At 40.2% G+C, this 16,127-nt stretch overlaps 1 protein-coding gene across 1 annotated transcript in view; it reads left to right on the top strand.

Annotated features, from left to right (window-relative positions):
- Positions 1-15,109, top strand: part of PELI2 (pellino E3 ubiquitin protein ligase family member 2) — a 181,571-nt gene extending 166,462 nt beyond the window's left edge. Inside the window, exons 4-6 of the mRNA XM_055289271.2 lie at positions 2,199-2,396; positions 4,035-4,223; positions 10,365-15,109. Coding sequence (XP_055145246.1) covers positions 2,199-2,396; positions 4,035-4,223; positions 10,365-10,931 — 954 coding nt within the window. The 3' untranslated portion in view covers positions 10,932-15,109. The remainder of the gene's footprint in view (positions 1-2,198; positions 2,397-4,034; positions 4,224-10,364) is intronic.
- The last annotated feature ends 1,018 nt before the right edge of the window (positions 15,110-16,127 follow it).

Here is a 16,127-nt window from a genome sequence, read left to right as displayed (position 1 = left end):
CCTTGGGAAAGGGAGAATATTGGAATACCAAGTGTCAATGGAAAGATTGCTTTTAGATGGGAGCAACAATATTTCATCCTTATCCCAGGAGGGAAGTCAGAAAATAAAGTGATTGATGCAGGGAGATGGGTAGGAATTGGTTGAGGGAGGTGAGAAAAAGGGGAGGCCCTTCTAGATGCTTTGATACCATCTTACCTGTCCTGGCTTCAGCTGAGATCCAGGCAAACTCAAACTTTTCTTATATATGTAAAACTTAACATACTGAACGGAGCAAAGTTCTCACTGTAGCTAGTTATATGACTACCAGCATTCTGTGAATATCACATGAAATTCAGAAGCACCCTCGCTTGCATGCTATATGAATATCAGATGAAATTCAAAAGCATCTTGGCTTGTGTGCATGACTGCCTTTAAAATAATGTAGAGTTGATCCAGTAGTCAAAAGAAAGGACAGGCTGCAAGTTTTCCACATTGAGTGATTTTTCAGCAGGAATCTGACTTAGTTTTGGTTTTGTTGTTGTTGTTGTTTTGTTTTCCTGGAAAAAGCAACATGAGGCTTGTGTCATAAATTATAAAATTTTACCAGCCCTCTAGAGGTTAGATTTAAATGGAAGCGAACTGATAAATCATATGTATGACCAGTCAAGATAAGTGTCATGACTTAAAATGCTTGGTCCTAGCAGTCTGTTCCAGTTAGAATAAAATTTCCTGTTTCTACAGTCAATTTCAATTACTTCAAGACATTAATTTAATACATTTGGATGAACTCAGAATATGGCCCTTCTAGAAAAGAGTAATTTCTGTACACAAGAAGGAACAGTTATGAAACATTCAAACCAGCAGATTGGTTTTGGCTTTGAACTTAGAGCTTGAAAAGTCATTGCTCTCTTCCATGGAGATGGACAAATCTTGTGACAGTGACTGTCACTGTGAGGCTCCAGGTTTGGTGAGATGACTGGGAAATTCTAGAATTTATCACATTTTACTCCTAAACTTCATTGGAATAGAGGCTCAGGACGGGTTTGCACCTAAGTCTGAAGTTGGGTGTGTTTTCACCTTTATACTTTTCTCTATTTGTTAAGTATTTTGCAATAAGTCTTCATTACTTTTCTAATTTTCTTTTTAAAAAATGTTTAGCAAAATTAAAGCAGTCTGAATCAGTAGAGTTTCCAAGTTACTCAGTTTTTAAATGAATCTAGCAGAGAGGAGATTTTGCAACTTTAGAAGGATGAATTATATGATTTTATAATACTTCTAATTTAGATTTTACATTGCATTTTTTAACAAGTTATGTGTTTTCTAAACCTGAAATGCATATATCTAGGCAATATGCATCTGTTCAAATTGTCAAGTTTCAATGAAACCAGCAGTTTAGTTCATTCCAGGCACATTTCATTAGGACAAGAAATTAAGGGTTATAAAAAAACAAAAGAAAATAGATGTCTGTGGTCTGTTGGTTTTAGAGAGAGAGTCTATGCATGAGAATGTATATATGAGATTTACAAAAGAAATGTAATATTGTTCCAGGAAGCAAGCTGAGCTAAGTGATACAAGATTTTTTTTCTACTTTCTTCATTTGGATGAAAAATGTATTACATTGCCTAGTTTGTAGATAGAACTTTGAGACCAGAATAAAAATAACCTTGGAAGTTGACTTTTGGGAGCTTTATGTGCATACATCTGAGGCCTCTGCATTCCTCCCATTGGCAACTTCAGAATCAGAGTTACAGTTGTTGGGAGGGAACATTAATCCAAGAGATAAAATCTGATGAGTGGCCAAAGATCTACTCCTGTCCTCTTAATTGAGCTTTTTCTCAATACTTAAAATCTAATGAACTAGTGAGTGGCATAACGTGAGTAAAGCAAGATGAATAAGTTCTAGAGAGTTACTGTGCACCACTCTGCCTGTAGTCAACAATGACTGCATTATGTGCTTAAATATTTCGGAGGATACATCTCATATTGTGTTCTTACCACATACAATAAAATTAAAAATAGGTATCTCTAATATTTGGTTACCCTAATGGCTTCCCTAGTTAAATAGGAAAAGGAGCATGAATGAAAATCTTGCATTAAATTCTAACCCTCAGAACAAAGATAGTGAATGTTAAAGGAATCCTGAATGCTTTTTCCATGTCAATAAAATACGGCACCCTGCTGTTTTCCAAGTGAATCACGAGTACATTTGATTTATTTAGGTGGGCAGATCAACAGAAAGCCCTATCGACTTCGTTGTCACAGACACGATTTCTGGCAGCCAGAACACGGACGAAGCCCAGATCACACAGAGCACCATATCCAGGTTCGCCTGCAGGATCGTGTGCGACAGGAATGAGCCTTACACAGCACGGATATTCGCCGCTGGATTTGACTCTTCCAAAAACATATTTCTTGGAGTAAGTACTGTCAAGAAGTACATGATTTCTAGAAAAACGCTTGTGATTATGATATGGAACATTTAATTGGAGCAAAAAAAATTGGCTTTGTATGTTGCCTCTAGTGAGATTTTGAGATTTTAGTTTTCAGGTGGCCAGTTTGAGAAACTTGTTATTAAAAATCTGAACATTAATAAGCATTACTTGTTATTCATTATATTTTTTATATTGTAATATTTACGGTAAGTACTTTTTTAAAGTATGCCTATAACATTGTCCATAATGTATTTATGGCAACTAAGAGGTTTATTTCAGAGAGAAAAATAAATGGGCCAAATTTAGATCATTATGGCTTAGAGGAAAATGTTAGCGACTTATTCATTCAAAAATGTTTTATGAGTGTTTGCTATGTTCCATACTGGGTGTGTTAGATATGGGATTACAGAGAACAACACAGACTTGAATCCCTGCCCTTACAGGGTTTCCTTGTAAATGAACCCCAGAAGTTTTAGTGAATATCCCGGTTTAACATAGTTTCCTTTTGAATTAGGATATTTTTGCAGGAAAAAAAGTATCCACTCAAAATGGTCTAAAGTCAATGAAAATGTACTATTCCCACATAAGAAGTGCTGATGAAAGCCAGCTCCAGGGTTGGTGGTTCAGTGGTTCTGTGACATCCAGGGCACCGGGTTCTCTCTGTCTTGCCTTCTGCCTCCCGTGGTGCACCAGCCTCTTCCTGGGAGGTCTTCTTGTGGGTGAGAGCTGGCTCCTGCACTTCCAGATGTCCCGTGCCAGGTGACAACTTCCAGCCAGAGAAGAGGGTGGCAGAAGCACTGTTTCTTCCTAGTCTCTTCTTAGAGCACAGACACCTTTCTCGGAAGCCTCCCAGAAGATATCATGTGTCATCAGTCAAAGCCCAGTCATGTGCTGTGCCCACCTGTAAACCAGCCATTGGGAAGAGGGCTGGGAGTGTCATGTTGGGTTAATCAGGATTCCCCACCACCCCCCACCCCCGGCCCCAGCCACATGAACAGTAGCAGAGCTCTGTCACCAAGAAAGCTGAAGGGAAGAGCTGTGGCACAAGCACCCAAGGGTGTCTGTCCTGTCGTCATGTCAAGCTACATGCGCCATCTACCTTTGAGAATTTAAACACTGATTGTTATGAAAACATAAAATGACCCCGACTTGTTGCTTAACATTTTTGGAATTTTCTAGCTTTAATAAAAAGTCTTTCTTTATGACTATCCTTTCTTCTCTATCCTGACAGTGAGTATATAGAAAGTACTTTTAGATAACAGGATAAGAGCATGGCACAAGTATAACTGAAAAGAGAAAACACACCAAATTCCTGGAATCTCATGGGGTTGTGGGGAGGGTAAAAAGAATCTTAGAGGGAGAAGCCCAGGCACCCATTTTTTGCAAGTTCTTGAGAACTATAATATGTGTCCAGTGATAAGTGATTCATCCATTCAGCACTTCTTTTATATTGTTGAAATGATTGCATATGTTATCCTTGTGATTATTAGCTTTAAATAGAAAATGAAAATTCATCACCTTCCTCCCCTCTGCCTCTACGCAGTGTATTAAAGAAATTCCAGAATCCTTTTCATTTCAACATCATCTTAACCTACTTTTTCTGTTCTACCATGTGCTGTCCAGGAAAAGGCAGCAAAGTGGAAAAACCCTGACGGCCACATGGATGGTCTCACTACTAATGGCGTCCTGGTGATGCATCCACGAGGGGGCTTCACCCAGGAGTCCCAGCCCGGGGTCTGGCGCGAGATCTCTGTCTGTGGAGATGTGTACACCTTGCGAGAAACCAGGTCGGCCCAGCAACGAGGAAAGCTGGTGAGTGCGCTTCACTCTGCAAGCGTGAAGTACCAAACTACACAAGCCTAACTCAAAGGCTGTCATTTTCCTCTCCTGACGTTCAGAACCTTTGTGCAGGTCCAAGCGCCATGTATCATAACTCAGGAGAAGCAGAATTCCACAAGCCCCTGAAAGCAAGAGGGAAATGGCCTTATCTCCTTCAGTGTTTCAACTTTTCCCGTAGTGGGGGTAAATTGTGTTTTGCTCCTAACCACCTGGAAGAGCATTTTCATTTATTATATGCCTCACCACAAAAATCTACTTAAATTCACTCTAAGGAGAACAAACTTATTTTTAGTGTAAAACTTTATTGATTTGGAAAACGTTTGAGCAGTCCAAAAACAATTAATAAAAATTATGAATTAAGGAATTATTTACTAGACTTTCTGGAACTAAAAAGTCAGCTGGTTTTCCCCCTGAATTCCTATATATTAAGGCCAAATTCTCTATACTGTCCACCAAAATCGTAGTTACAACTTTTTACTTGAAATGATTTATATACTGCATTGACCTGGCATGTTAATATTTTTCTATAAATATCACCACTTATCCCCGTGCCCTAAAGCAGTTTTTTTAAACCCATTTTTCCTTGGAGAATAATTATAATACCTTAAATGTAGAACTTTGGGTTTCTGATCTTGCCATAGCCATGTAGCACAGCCACTGATTTTTAGTAAGCTGTCCGTTCCTGTACTTTTGCTTAATTTGCTAGGTAGAAGCTAGAACAAGAGAGAACAAATGTGTTTTTCTAGAAGCTAGAAAAGAAGGAGTTCTTCAAAAATTCCCACAGAATAAAATGTATATGGAATAAAGGATTTGACCTAGCGCTTGTCAGAGAGAAAGATCATCACCAAAAATGTCTAAGATGGAAAAAGAAGTTGGGGGCTGTTTCGCTAACCTCATTTGCTGTTCTCTACTGGATGTTTGTGTTTAGGGAATGGTTATTTTTATTTCTATTTTACACCATTTTTCAGCTACAGGCATAGCTTATGCGTCTTACAGTGAATCATGGCTGAATAAATATGAGAAGCATTTTCTAAAGAAAAAAGTAAATTCAATAAATTTTGTATAAATGTTTTCAAGGAATTGTAAACAAAGAAGGAAATGTGAACGCAGTTTTTATAAATAATCTTTTGTTTCTGATCACTGGATAGTTTTATACAAAATTGATCTAGATTGGCCAGACTGGTTATTCATCATTATAACAGCAAGAGTAAGAAGTCACTAATGGTTGCTGGGTGCAGGCTCTGCGTTAACATTTCCGACATCAGCTCACTTCATTTGCACAGCCAGCCCTCTTAAGGAAGTAGAGACATCCCCATTTCATGGATGAGGAAGATGTGGCATGAAGTTAAAGATTGCCCAGTGTCACAGAGTTAGAAGGTGGTAGCCAGTGGGATTCAAACTCAGGTCTCCCTGATGGAGAGCCTGGATACCTAATACTACTCAGTACCATGTTGTGGGGAGCCAGGGGTGGTTTACACCTGAACATTTGCCTCCCTGGGTGAGTATAAAGCATATGCTGGAGTCCCTGGGGAGCGCCTTTGTCCAGGAGGGCATATCACAGGATGAGTTTCTCGTACACTCTGGTTATTGTGTAGCGACCCTTCTCAGGCTGCTACATGTGCCGGAGAATTTTACAGTGCGACTGAAAAGAACAAACTCCAAAAATGGGTTGTATTAATGGGTTGTATTAAATATACAGGCTATTTTTGAAGTTAGTCCCTATAAGCGACACTTAGAACTATGTAAAATTGTGCTGTCCTATTTGATAGCATCCGATTAACCTGGCCAGTTACAAAGGCTTCTGTCAGCCTGATCGTGGGCTTATGGGACACTGAATGGATACATCCTTCCTGCAATCTCCTCTTGTTAACCTCTGGAGAACAGTTTTTGTCTGTCTTCGAGGAAAGCTTACTGACTCTTTGAGCTTCTGTTTCAATTCATGACTCATTGGTCCTGTACATGTTGCTGGTAGCATTTGATATAAATTATGTTTATCTGGAGATTAGATTTTGGGGACAGTCTCTGGCAGTACTTGTCATTTGCAGTCTAATACAGAAATATGAGACATAAAGTGAGCTGCTGAAAGTCTAAAATATTTGTTAAAACAATCGTAGTCACATTGTGGAGCTAGTGCTGGTGGAAGATTATGTATTAATATCATACTTAGCATTTGATATGAATCAATATACTAATATATGTGTAACAAGAAATCACCGTTGTTTTTCATTATCACAGCAAATGATGGAACCTCAGAACTGTGTACTAATCAACAAAATTAATTAAATGTGGGGGAAATGTCTTTAACTGCCTGAATAAATAGGTGAATGGAGTTTGAATTGTGCCCTACTTTTTTAGCTAGTTAATGATAACATATGGTAACATTTATAATATTACTCTGGGAGGCCCTTGAGTATTGAATTATATATGAAGTATTTTATTAAACTAAACTGGCTTTGTATAAAATTAACTAAATTCAGTTAAGTTGATTGCCTACCTAATTTTAGGTGAAATTATAAAAATAACCATAGAGTAACTATGTTCAGGCTCTAGCAGGTGTTTTATATTAATTTTCTTTCCAGTGTTGCTTAAAATAACCCGTGAAGTCAGTGTTGTTATTGTGTCCATCTACAGATGAGGAAACCTGGGCTTTAAAAGGTTAAGTCAGTTGCTAATAACAAGTGGTAGATGGGGGGTTGAATTCACTACCCTGTGCTTAGATAGTTGCTATGTAGGGGCCATTAGTTGCCATGGTAGAGGCCAAATATCTCTTGCTTCCACAATACTGTCAATTCCTGTGCCTGCTCATAGCTTTTCTTTTGTGGTAGAATTTAAAAAATAAAATCTGAATCCATGCCTGCTAATGATTGCTAAACCAGGCCACCAGGTTCAAGTCCTGGTTTCTGGTTTCACCACTTAGTTCTGTGGTTTTGAATCGATGACTTAACCTCTCTGTACCTGGCTTCCACATCTCCTGAATTGGAATAATATTAATATATGTCTAATAGGACTGTTGTGAGAACTAAATCAATTCAGTAGCTGGAAAGGATTGGAACAGTGCTGGACGCAGTAATGCCCCATAACTGGCTGATTGTGATTACTAAGCAGGGGTTGCAAACCGGGAATATGGCAGAAAACACCAAGTCCATGTTCTGTCCTGGAATTGCGTGGTCTGGAGGAGGCCACAGACTAGGCAGCAGATCAGCAGATACTGTGTGATGAGCACAGTCATGAGAAGGTACCGAAGGTACTTTCCCTCCGCAGGGCACCTACCCCAGATGTGGGAGTCAACGGTATGTGGAAAATAAAAAACCATACACCCCAGATTGATGATAAGACTTTGTTGTTTACCAAGAACTGCCGTGCAGGGGGAAAGGGGGGTTGTTCCACAGCCAGAGGCTAGGCCACCACCACATCTCAGCTTCTTACCACATCAGGGTGATCCTTTAGACACAGTTTTGTCCTGCAATGAGGCCTCCTCTGAGAATTGCCTGTGGTCAGCAAGGGCAGGAGCCTCACGACACCAGTTAGAGGAGAGGAGACCATGGGCTGCTCAGTATGGTGGTGGGGTGGGGAAGGAGCATCAGGAAACTTCAGGCTGTCCGAAAGGAGTCACAGTGTATGTCCTGTACAGTATTAAGATTTATCATTTGTTGGGACCTTAACTTTTTCTAAAAACTAATACTTGGGAAGGGTTGATTTCTTCATGACAAGGAAAATGTCCAGGGCAAAGTGACATCCAGGTGAGAACTGGATGACAAGTAGGAGTTTGCCAGCCCAGGGCTCAGCTGGAGCAGGTTGTACTGGAGTGGAGTATTCTGGGCAGAGGTTGCTCTTGCACCTGCCTGTGGGCAGTCCGAGGTAGCACATTCATGGACTCAAGCTCCTTGCAGCTCATCGCAGGGCAGTCCTGGTTTCCAGTTAGGAAGGGAAGAGCTACAGCAGGAGAAGTCGAGTGACTGCATTGGGAGTGACCTTTTAAGTGTGTTAAGAAGCTTGGGCTGTACCCCAAGGGCAGCAGAGAGCCGCCGAAGTCCTTTGGACCAAAGATTGACAAAATTTCTGGTGCTTCCCATACGTCTCTCTTTCCCTTATATGGTTCTTTTCCTCCACCCCAGCCCCTGGCTCTGTCCTCAGTCCTCTCTGCCGTCCGTGGGACCCTGCCTGGGCAGTGGCGTCCATTCCCACAGCTTCACCTAGGTGCCGATAACATCCCAGATATGTTTCTGCGAGCCTGATCTGTCTCCCACGCTGCATCATGCGTGCCTTGTATGCATTACCACCACCAACACTCCGCACACCCTCACATTCAGCACACCCAAAGCTGAACTGGCCTGGCTTTTGCTGATGAACTTATTTAGTTCTCACAACAATCCTGTAAGACATGTATTAGCATTAGTCCAGCTTAATGGATGTGGAAGCCAGGCCCAGAAAGGTTAAGTCGCTGACTCAAGACCACAGAGCTACTAAGTGGTGAAATCAGGATTTACTCCCTCATCTGCCATTTCTCCTGTGTTTCTCTGTCTGTGGAAAGCACTGTTCTACCCAGACAACCAGGCACGTAACAGGCTCTTGCTCAGATCAAGAGCTGAGTGCCATCGAGTCTAATTTCTTTCTCTCTAGTCCCTGTGCCTCTGTCTCTTGCCACTGAGACTGTCTTTGTTGAGGTGTACTCACCCTCTCTACCCAGAGAGAGCACCAGGTGCCTCCTTCACCTCTCATCTTTACCCCTCCAACCCACCCTCCAAAGTTCTAGAAGTGACCTTTTTGAAAGGTAAATCAGTTCTTTTATAGTTACCTAAACCCCCTACCAACTCCCTCTGGGCATGGACGCCAGCCTCCCTCTCCCGTCTGGGTCTCTCATCCTGCCCACCCAGTGCCCTGAACTGCGTCCATCCTTGTTCAGCCTGGCTGCACAGCCTCATCGAACTCCCTGTTGCTCCCTCGGTGCATATGCCATTTGGCCTCTCCTCCCTCTCCTTGCTGTGCCTTCCTGCTATCCTCCCTACTGAGGCCTGACATCTTTCTCAAATCTCTGTTAAAGAAAAGCCTTTTAGAAACCATTTCGGACCATCTGTCATCATCAGAGTGATAGTAGCAGGTATTTACATAGTGTTGACTGCGTACCAGACAGTGCTCTCTAAGAACTCTTTGCATTTACTTACCTAACACAACCACCTTTTCTAAAGTTTACACAAGGGGAAACTGAGGCACGGGGAGCTTAAGTAACCTGCCCAACGTCATACAGCTAATAAGCGGGAGAGCCAGGGTTCAAACCCAGAGTCCACACTCCTGGCTGCTATAAATGTGTGGCCTTGCACAGCGTTTTACTGGCCTTCATGCACTCCGAGCTCTGGGCATGTCTGCCTTCCACTACTGAAGAGCAAGTCTTAGCAGGATGGGGAAGAGGTTTTATTGGCCTTTGGTACTCCCGAGGCTTAGCATGCATCTGGCATGTGGAGGCAGCAGTCAGATTCTTGCTGACCATGCCTAGCTGCTTCTTGTCAGCTGTTAATCAGTCTTGTAAGCACTTAGTGCATAGCACAGGCCTCCTTCTAAAAATGAAGGCTCATGTTGAACTGTTCAGCTTCAAGCCTTAAAAATGAACGATGAAAGATAGATTCAAGGTGGAGGAAGCTAAGGGTCACCAGGAGTGCTTTGGACCCTGCTGTAATGACTGCAGGCCCCCAGCAAGGTCTTCTGGATTGGCTGTGGTCGAGATGAGGATGAGTCTCCACTGGATGGACTGGAAGGACATCTCTCGTCCTATGGGATCAGTGAGTCATTGTGTTACTGACTTAAGGAGTTAAAAAGAAAATCTTAGGAGATTTGTGAAGTTCATTAAAATAACCACTACAGTAATTGAACATGTAAAGCTAGATATACATACTGTGCTCAGGGCTTTGTACATACGGCATATATGTATCATATCCGGTGATCAGATGAGGAAGCTGAAGCTCGGGGAGGATACATTACTCCCCTAGTTCTGTTTTTGTGGGATAAATTGCCTCCCTGTGTTATCTTCAAATTTTTTTTGGCTTGTTTTGAGAAGAAAGAATCTTGGAGTGATTTGCTTGATTTTGCTTTTAAAAGGCATGTGTCTCAAACTTGTTGTAGGTGGAAAGTGAGACCAACATCCTGCAGGACGGCTCCCTCATTGACCTGTGTGGGGCCACTCTCCTCTGGAGAACAGCAGATGGGCTTTTTCATACTCCAACTCAGAAGCACATAGAAGCCCTCCGGCAGGAGATTAACGCCGCCCGGCCGCAGTGTCCTGTGGGGCTCAACACTCTGGCCTTCCCCAGCATCAACAGGAAAGAGGTGGTGGAGGAGAAGCAGCCCTGGGCATATCTCAGTTGTGGCCACGTGCACGGGTACCACAACTGGGGCCATCGGAGTGACACGGAGGCCAATGAGAGGGAGTGTCCCATGTGCAGGACTGTGGGCCCCTATGTGCCTCTCTGGCTTGGCTGTGAGGCAGGATTTTATGTAGATGCAGGACCGCCAACTCATGCTTTCACTCCCTGTGGACACGTGTGCTCGGAGAAGTCTGCAAAATATTGGTCTCAGATCCCGTTGCCTCATGGAACTCATGCATTTCATGCTGCTTGCCCTTTCTGTGCTACGCAGCTGGTTGGAGAGCAAAACTGCATCAAATTAATTTTCCAAGGTCCAATTGACTGACGCCCTTGACAGCCATTTACGACTTTATTAGCAGGTTACTGTGAAGATTTTGCCACTAACTCTAGATTTTACCTTTTTGTAATGCTGTTTATTAGGGGAGGGTGACGGGGCTGGAAATAAAGAGAGGGGACACGGTGATGAAACATGGCAGGAGTGTAACAGATACCAGTGGTGTGTTGCATGCTCAAAACAGCAGCATCGTCATTGAAGTCTGCTTGATTAAACCATAATATCTTTGTAATAATTGGATTTAAAATGCCATGCTTCTATTTTTAACCTTGGGTTTTTAACCAAGTTTTTTTTTTTTAATCTTGGACAAGACTTTAAATCATATTTTACAGATGTAGAAGAAATTTATTCAAAAGTGTGGGCTCATGAAGTTCACTTCAGTGCAGTGTGGTGTAGGTGTTACGTGAAGGGCGCACAGTGTCTAGAAATACTTGCTCGTGGCTCAAACCTGACCAGACAGCAGAGGGGTGGCTCTGTACAGTGTGACTGGTGGACAGATGGCCTTAGGCACAGGTAGTTTTGAAATCTGGGGCTTCTTTCTGATTTATTTTTCTGACTTGTTGGGGGAGAGAATATTCATCTCTTGTGGGCTTTTTTTTTTTTTTTAACTTCAGTGGAATTTACTTTATATACGCATTCATCAAATACATGGGACTTCACAAACAATTGTCCATAACTTTTTAGCCTGTCTTTTGATATTTCTGCCTAATATGATTTGCCCCGATACTCGTCTTGCACGGCCAGAACTGTTTGGTTGATTAAAATACATCAGCTCTTAAAAACTCATTAACTGAGGGTAATTACAGTAGTAGACATGGTCTGGGTACTGTACTACCACGTTTATTTGCTGACTGAATTAAGATTTAAGAATGATTAAAAATAAGCTTTTACTTTTTAAAACCACTTGGGGTTTCATAAAGCTTGGGGTTTTTTTTTTTTCCTTTGTTAAGAAAGCCAAATTCTGTGAGTCCAAAAGCAACCAATCACAACGATACAGTCATTTTTGTACACTCCCTTTTCACCATCTGTCACCTTCCCTTGCAGCTTAAGGAGCCCAGTAAGTTTTGAAAATGTTTGCAAATCAAACTAAATTTAAGTGGGATCATTAGATACACACAACACCAAGTGGTACGTCTGCAGAGATAATTCAAAATTCCTGATTTTGAGAGAGCAAATGAGTGTTTGCTGAGTAATAATTAAATGAGAATTTCATAGGAGCTCCACCATTCCTGTTACTTTCATTTCATTTTGATTAATAATTCTTGGATGCTTGGCATCGGTCATATCACTACTCCCAGAAGGTAAAGATCCTTTAGGACATGAGACTGGTAGAAGCTGGCTGAAATGAAATAAAACCCTGCCACATGGAGTATTTATTTAAACTAATGTTCTCTTAATTTGACCATTGCAGATTTGGGTGACTTTTTTTTAACCTTTGTACATATACGTAATTTATATGATTCTAATGTACTATATCCATACTTGAATTGGTTTTTTCATATTTTGCCTATTGGCAAATATTTTGCCTATTTTCAGTCGTTCTAACCTGTTTGAATACCCTTTTCCTTAAAGTGATACGATGTATTACTCTTGATTGCTGCTGCTTAATTTGACGTAGTATGTTTAAAGGTCAGCCTTTCAGTTTTAATATAGCTTTATTTTTCAATGGAGATCATTGTTTAGGATGAGACATTTTTGGTTTGGGTTTTGTTTGGGTAAATTTTAAATGATGTGAAAATCTGACAACAGTTCTCTTACAGATAGCTTGCTCTATTCTGTATAGCTTACTCTCCCTGCAGACAGAAAATGAAAGAAAAAAATGGACTTGCCTAGAATAATATATTGAATGCCTTTTGATTTAGCCAGAGTCTCTGATGATTAGCTTTTGCTGATAGAGTATGTCTTTTCAGCCTGTTATTCTTTGGGCCCCAAAGAATGATAAAGGAGGCACTTGTTCTCTTTTCTTGCTGTATGCCTAGAAAGTGGTTGAAGGATTCTTGATGCCCTAAAACCATCTTGTAAGCTAAATGGTCTTGCATCCAGAAAGGCCAGATTTTACCTACCAAGAAAAAAGATATTTTTCCAGAGAGTTAGGTATATCATAATTTTCCATTTCAAGTCCTGTTTATAAGTCTAGTCATTCTGCAACGTGACATATCCCCCAAAATGAAGTTACCTTCCAAGTTGGACACATCCCGTAGTTGAGCATATGTCTAACTAAAAGTTTGTGACTTTTAGTAAATTCAGCTTACATGTAAGTTGAAATTTGGGGAATAATTTCCAAGCTCTTGGAAGGGGTAACAGTGAACCGCCCTCCATGGGCTCCACATCTTTTCCTTTGGCTTCCAAAGTGAGGTCCCACCCACCCTGCCTAAGGAACTGCAGAGAGGTGGCAAGTCAGCAAAAAGGACACCAGGCTCTTCTTGGCCACTTGTAGGAAGATCCCTTTATAAATTTGACTAAGGAGATTTTTTTTTCACAATTGAGTTAGTTTGTGAAAATAAAGAACTCTGTAGCTCACCAAGGTGGAGAAATACAATTCAGAAAAGTAATTTCTCCAAGGTCACTTCTTTTTTTATGTCTTGCCATCACTTTAAAGGACTAGCCCCACTCCCCCATGTGTATACACAAGGAAATTGCAGACCAATTAGTTGTCTTGGCCTGACTCTAATGCCTTTTGCAAGTAGCTTTCCAGAAGTAAAAGTCCCAGTGATGTATTCCCATAGAAATATTTTTCAGTTGTTTATGTCGTTTACTACAAAAAAAAGATTCAGAGTGGATGGAGTACAACTCTGAGTATTTTTCTAGTCCAGAATTTTTTATTAATAATCGGTGCTGCCGGGTCATGCATGCTGCAACTCTCAACATTTCCCTTATTTGGTTCAGCTTTTAGCAAAAAGGGCTACAGTTCACCCTGCAGAGTATTAAGGTTTCTGGATTTTTTCCCCCAACTGTGGCCCGAAAGAATTAAAATCTGTTAATATAAATAGAGAGCGTATTTATCATTCCTCGATAGTTAATTATAGACTTTGGTACCTTTGTGCCTCAGGGAAGCCACGTGATATAACTGGTTATAGAATTTCAGGGTTAGGGTTTAAAGAAAGGAGAAAGCCATTGGAAAAATGATGGGCTCCATTAAGGAGACTAATGAATTTGGATGCAGAAATATGCCAGAAACTGGCATAAACATGATTGTAGTAGAATTTATTTTCCAGTACCAATAGGGAAATTATTTTAAGTTATTACATTTACCGTATTGGGAATGTTGAGGAGAAATCTTCTCTTCATAAAGCTTCAATGTCTTTTTTTTTTTTTTTTTTTTTTTCATGGAAAAACTCAAACCTGTTATTTGGGAGCTCAGTATTGTGTGGACACTTACGAGAGTTTTCTGCTTAATTGAAGTGTAATATAGGTTATAGAATTGTTACCTGCAGTTCTATGGTTTTGTTTCACTTCTTTTCTTTTTTAAAGCCATTCTGTTCTTTGGATGTGGTTGAAAGGGTGTGTGATTACACCATTGTTAATGCTGGGTAAAAACTATCTTCTTGCAGCCTTGCCTCATAACGTGGAATTTCTGATAGACAAACCACAAGACTTTGATTTTAAGCCAAATCCATCTCCATCCCTTAACTGTCAATCTTCTATCCCAGTAGTTTAGCCTTTGCGGCTTAGGGTATGATGCTCCTCCTTCTGTGCGACCAATGAGACGACTTCAGCATCTTTTTAAAATAATCTAAGCATCATTGAAGCAGTAACACAAAAAAAGGTTCAATATTTTCTTTTTAGTATAACTTATATCCTTTCAAATAAGTTTTTGCCCTCATGAAGAATCCCTAGAGGAAGATAAGGAAAATAAGTATTTTCCAGTTTTGCTTGCCAGTTTCTAAACATGTTTCTAAACAAAAATAAACTCAATGAAAGGGAAGATGCTTCTTTTTAGCTGAGATGACAGATTGCTTCTCTGTATTAAATAGTCTAGAAGTTAAGGGGATGGTCACATTTACCATGTATTGTGTTATGAGCAGTTAAATTTTATGAATATATTTGTAAAATTGTTGTTTTATATTTCATGTCAAATTGAAAAGTTTATTTCTTCACTATTGTACCTGTGGAAATACAAGCCATTTTACAGGAAAAAATCTTCAAAAACTATTAAATGGATATCAGTCTGTTTGTGAGCCATTGTCTTCAGATTCTGTGGTTGTTACTGAGTTCATCAGGACATTCAGTAGGTTGATATGAGTAGAATTGATTTTTTTCACTTCTCTAACTTCCAAGTTAATCTCCAACTGTTGAGTTTATTAATTGTTTTATATTCTGCACAATACATATTTAAACCTGGATTCTGAAAATCCCATACATTTTTTAATTAAAGAAATTCCCTTGGTGCCTATATTATTATTTCTTGTGACATTACATCACTGTCAAATAAACTTAACTTCCAGGGGAATTTAACCTGACTTGTAGAATTAATGGATTTTTGTCATGATCATTTCAGCCATATTGCTACATTTGTGTCAGTCTTCATTCACTTTTAACAACATAATAAGGATTGTGTGTAAGCCTTCAAGCCTTACTTGAAGCCTTAAACTAATGTATCTATCATAAGAAAATATATATATTTATGACAGATTTTGTTCTTATCACATTGATATTCAAGGAGTCTTAGTATTATTGAGAGAAACAGATTTTTCATTTCCAGAAAAAAAGATACACATTTATATGGGCTTTTATTTCAGGGGATAAGTGTTCCGTACTTTGTCAAATCTAAGATGCCACGAATTGTGAGATGTGTTATAGAAAATCACAACCGGTTATAATTGTAAGATACATTCCATTGGGCAAGGAATACACCTCACACAGCATACATTAACTCAAAATGGGTCAAAGAGCTACAACTATAGAACTCTTAGAAGAAAACATAATGTAAACCTTTGAAAACATAATGTAAACCTTTGTAACCTTAGTCAGTGATTTTTGACACACCAAACGTAAAAACACAACAAAAGAAAAAAGGCCAGGCACAGTGGCTCACGCTTGTAATCCCGGCACTTTGGGAGGCCGAAACAGGCAGATCACTTGAGGTCAGGAGTTCAAGACCAGCCTGGCCAGCATGGTGAAACCCCATCTCTGCTAAAAATACAAAAATTGGGCGTGGTGATGGGCACCAGCTGGTAATTCCAGCTG

This window comes from Symphalangus syndactylus, chromosome 8 (assembly GCF_028878055.3).
Source record: "Symphalangus syndactylus isolate Jambi chromosome 8, NHGRI_mSymSyn1-v2.1_pri, whole genome shotgun sequence".
NCBI lineage: Eukaryota > Metazoa > Chordata > Mammalia > Primates > Hylobatidae > Symphalangus > Symphalangus syndactylus.
Note: the sequence above shows the minus strand (reverse complement) of the source record. Positions and strands in the feature narration are given on the sequence as shown.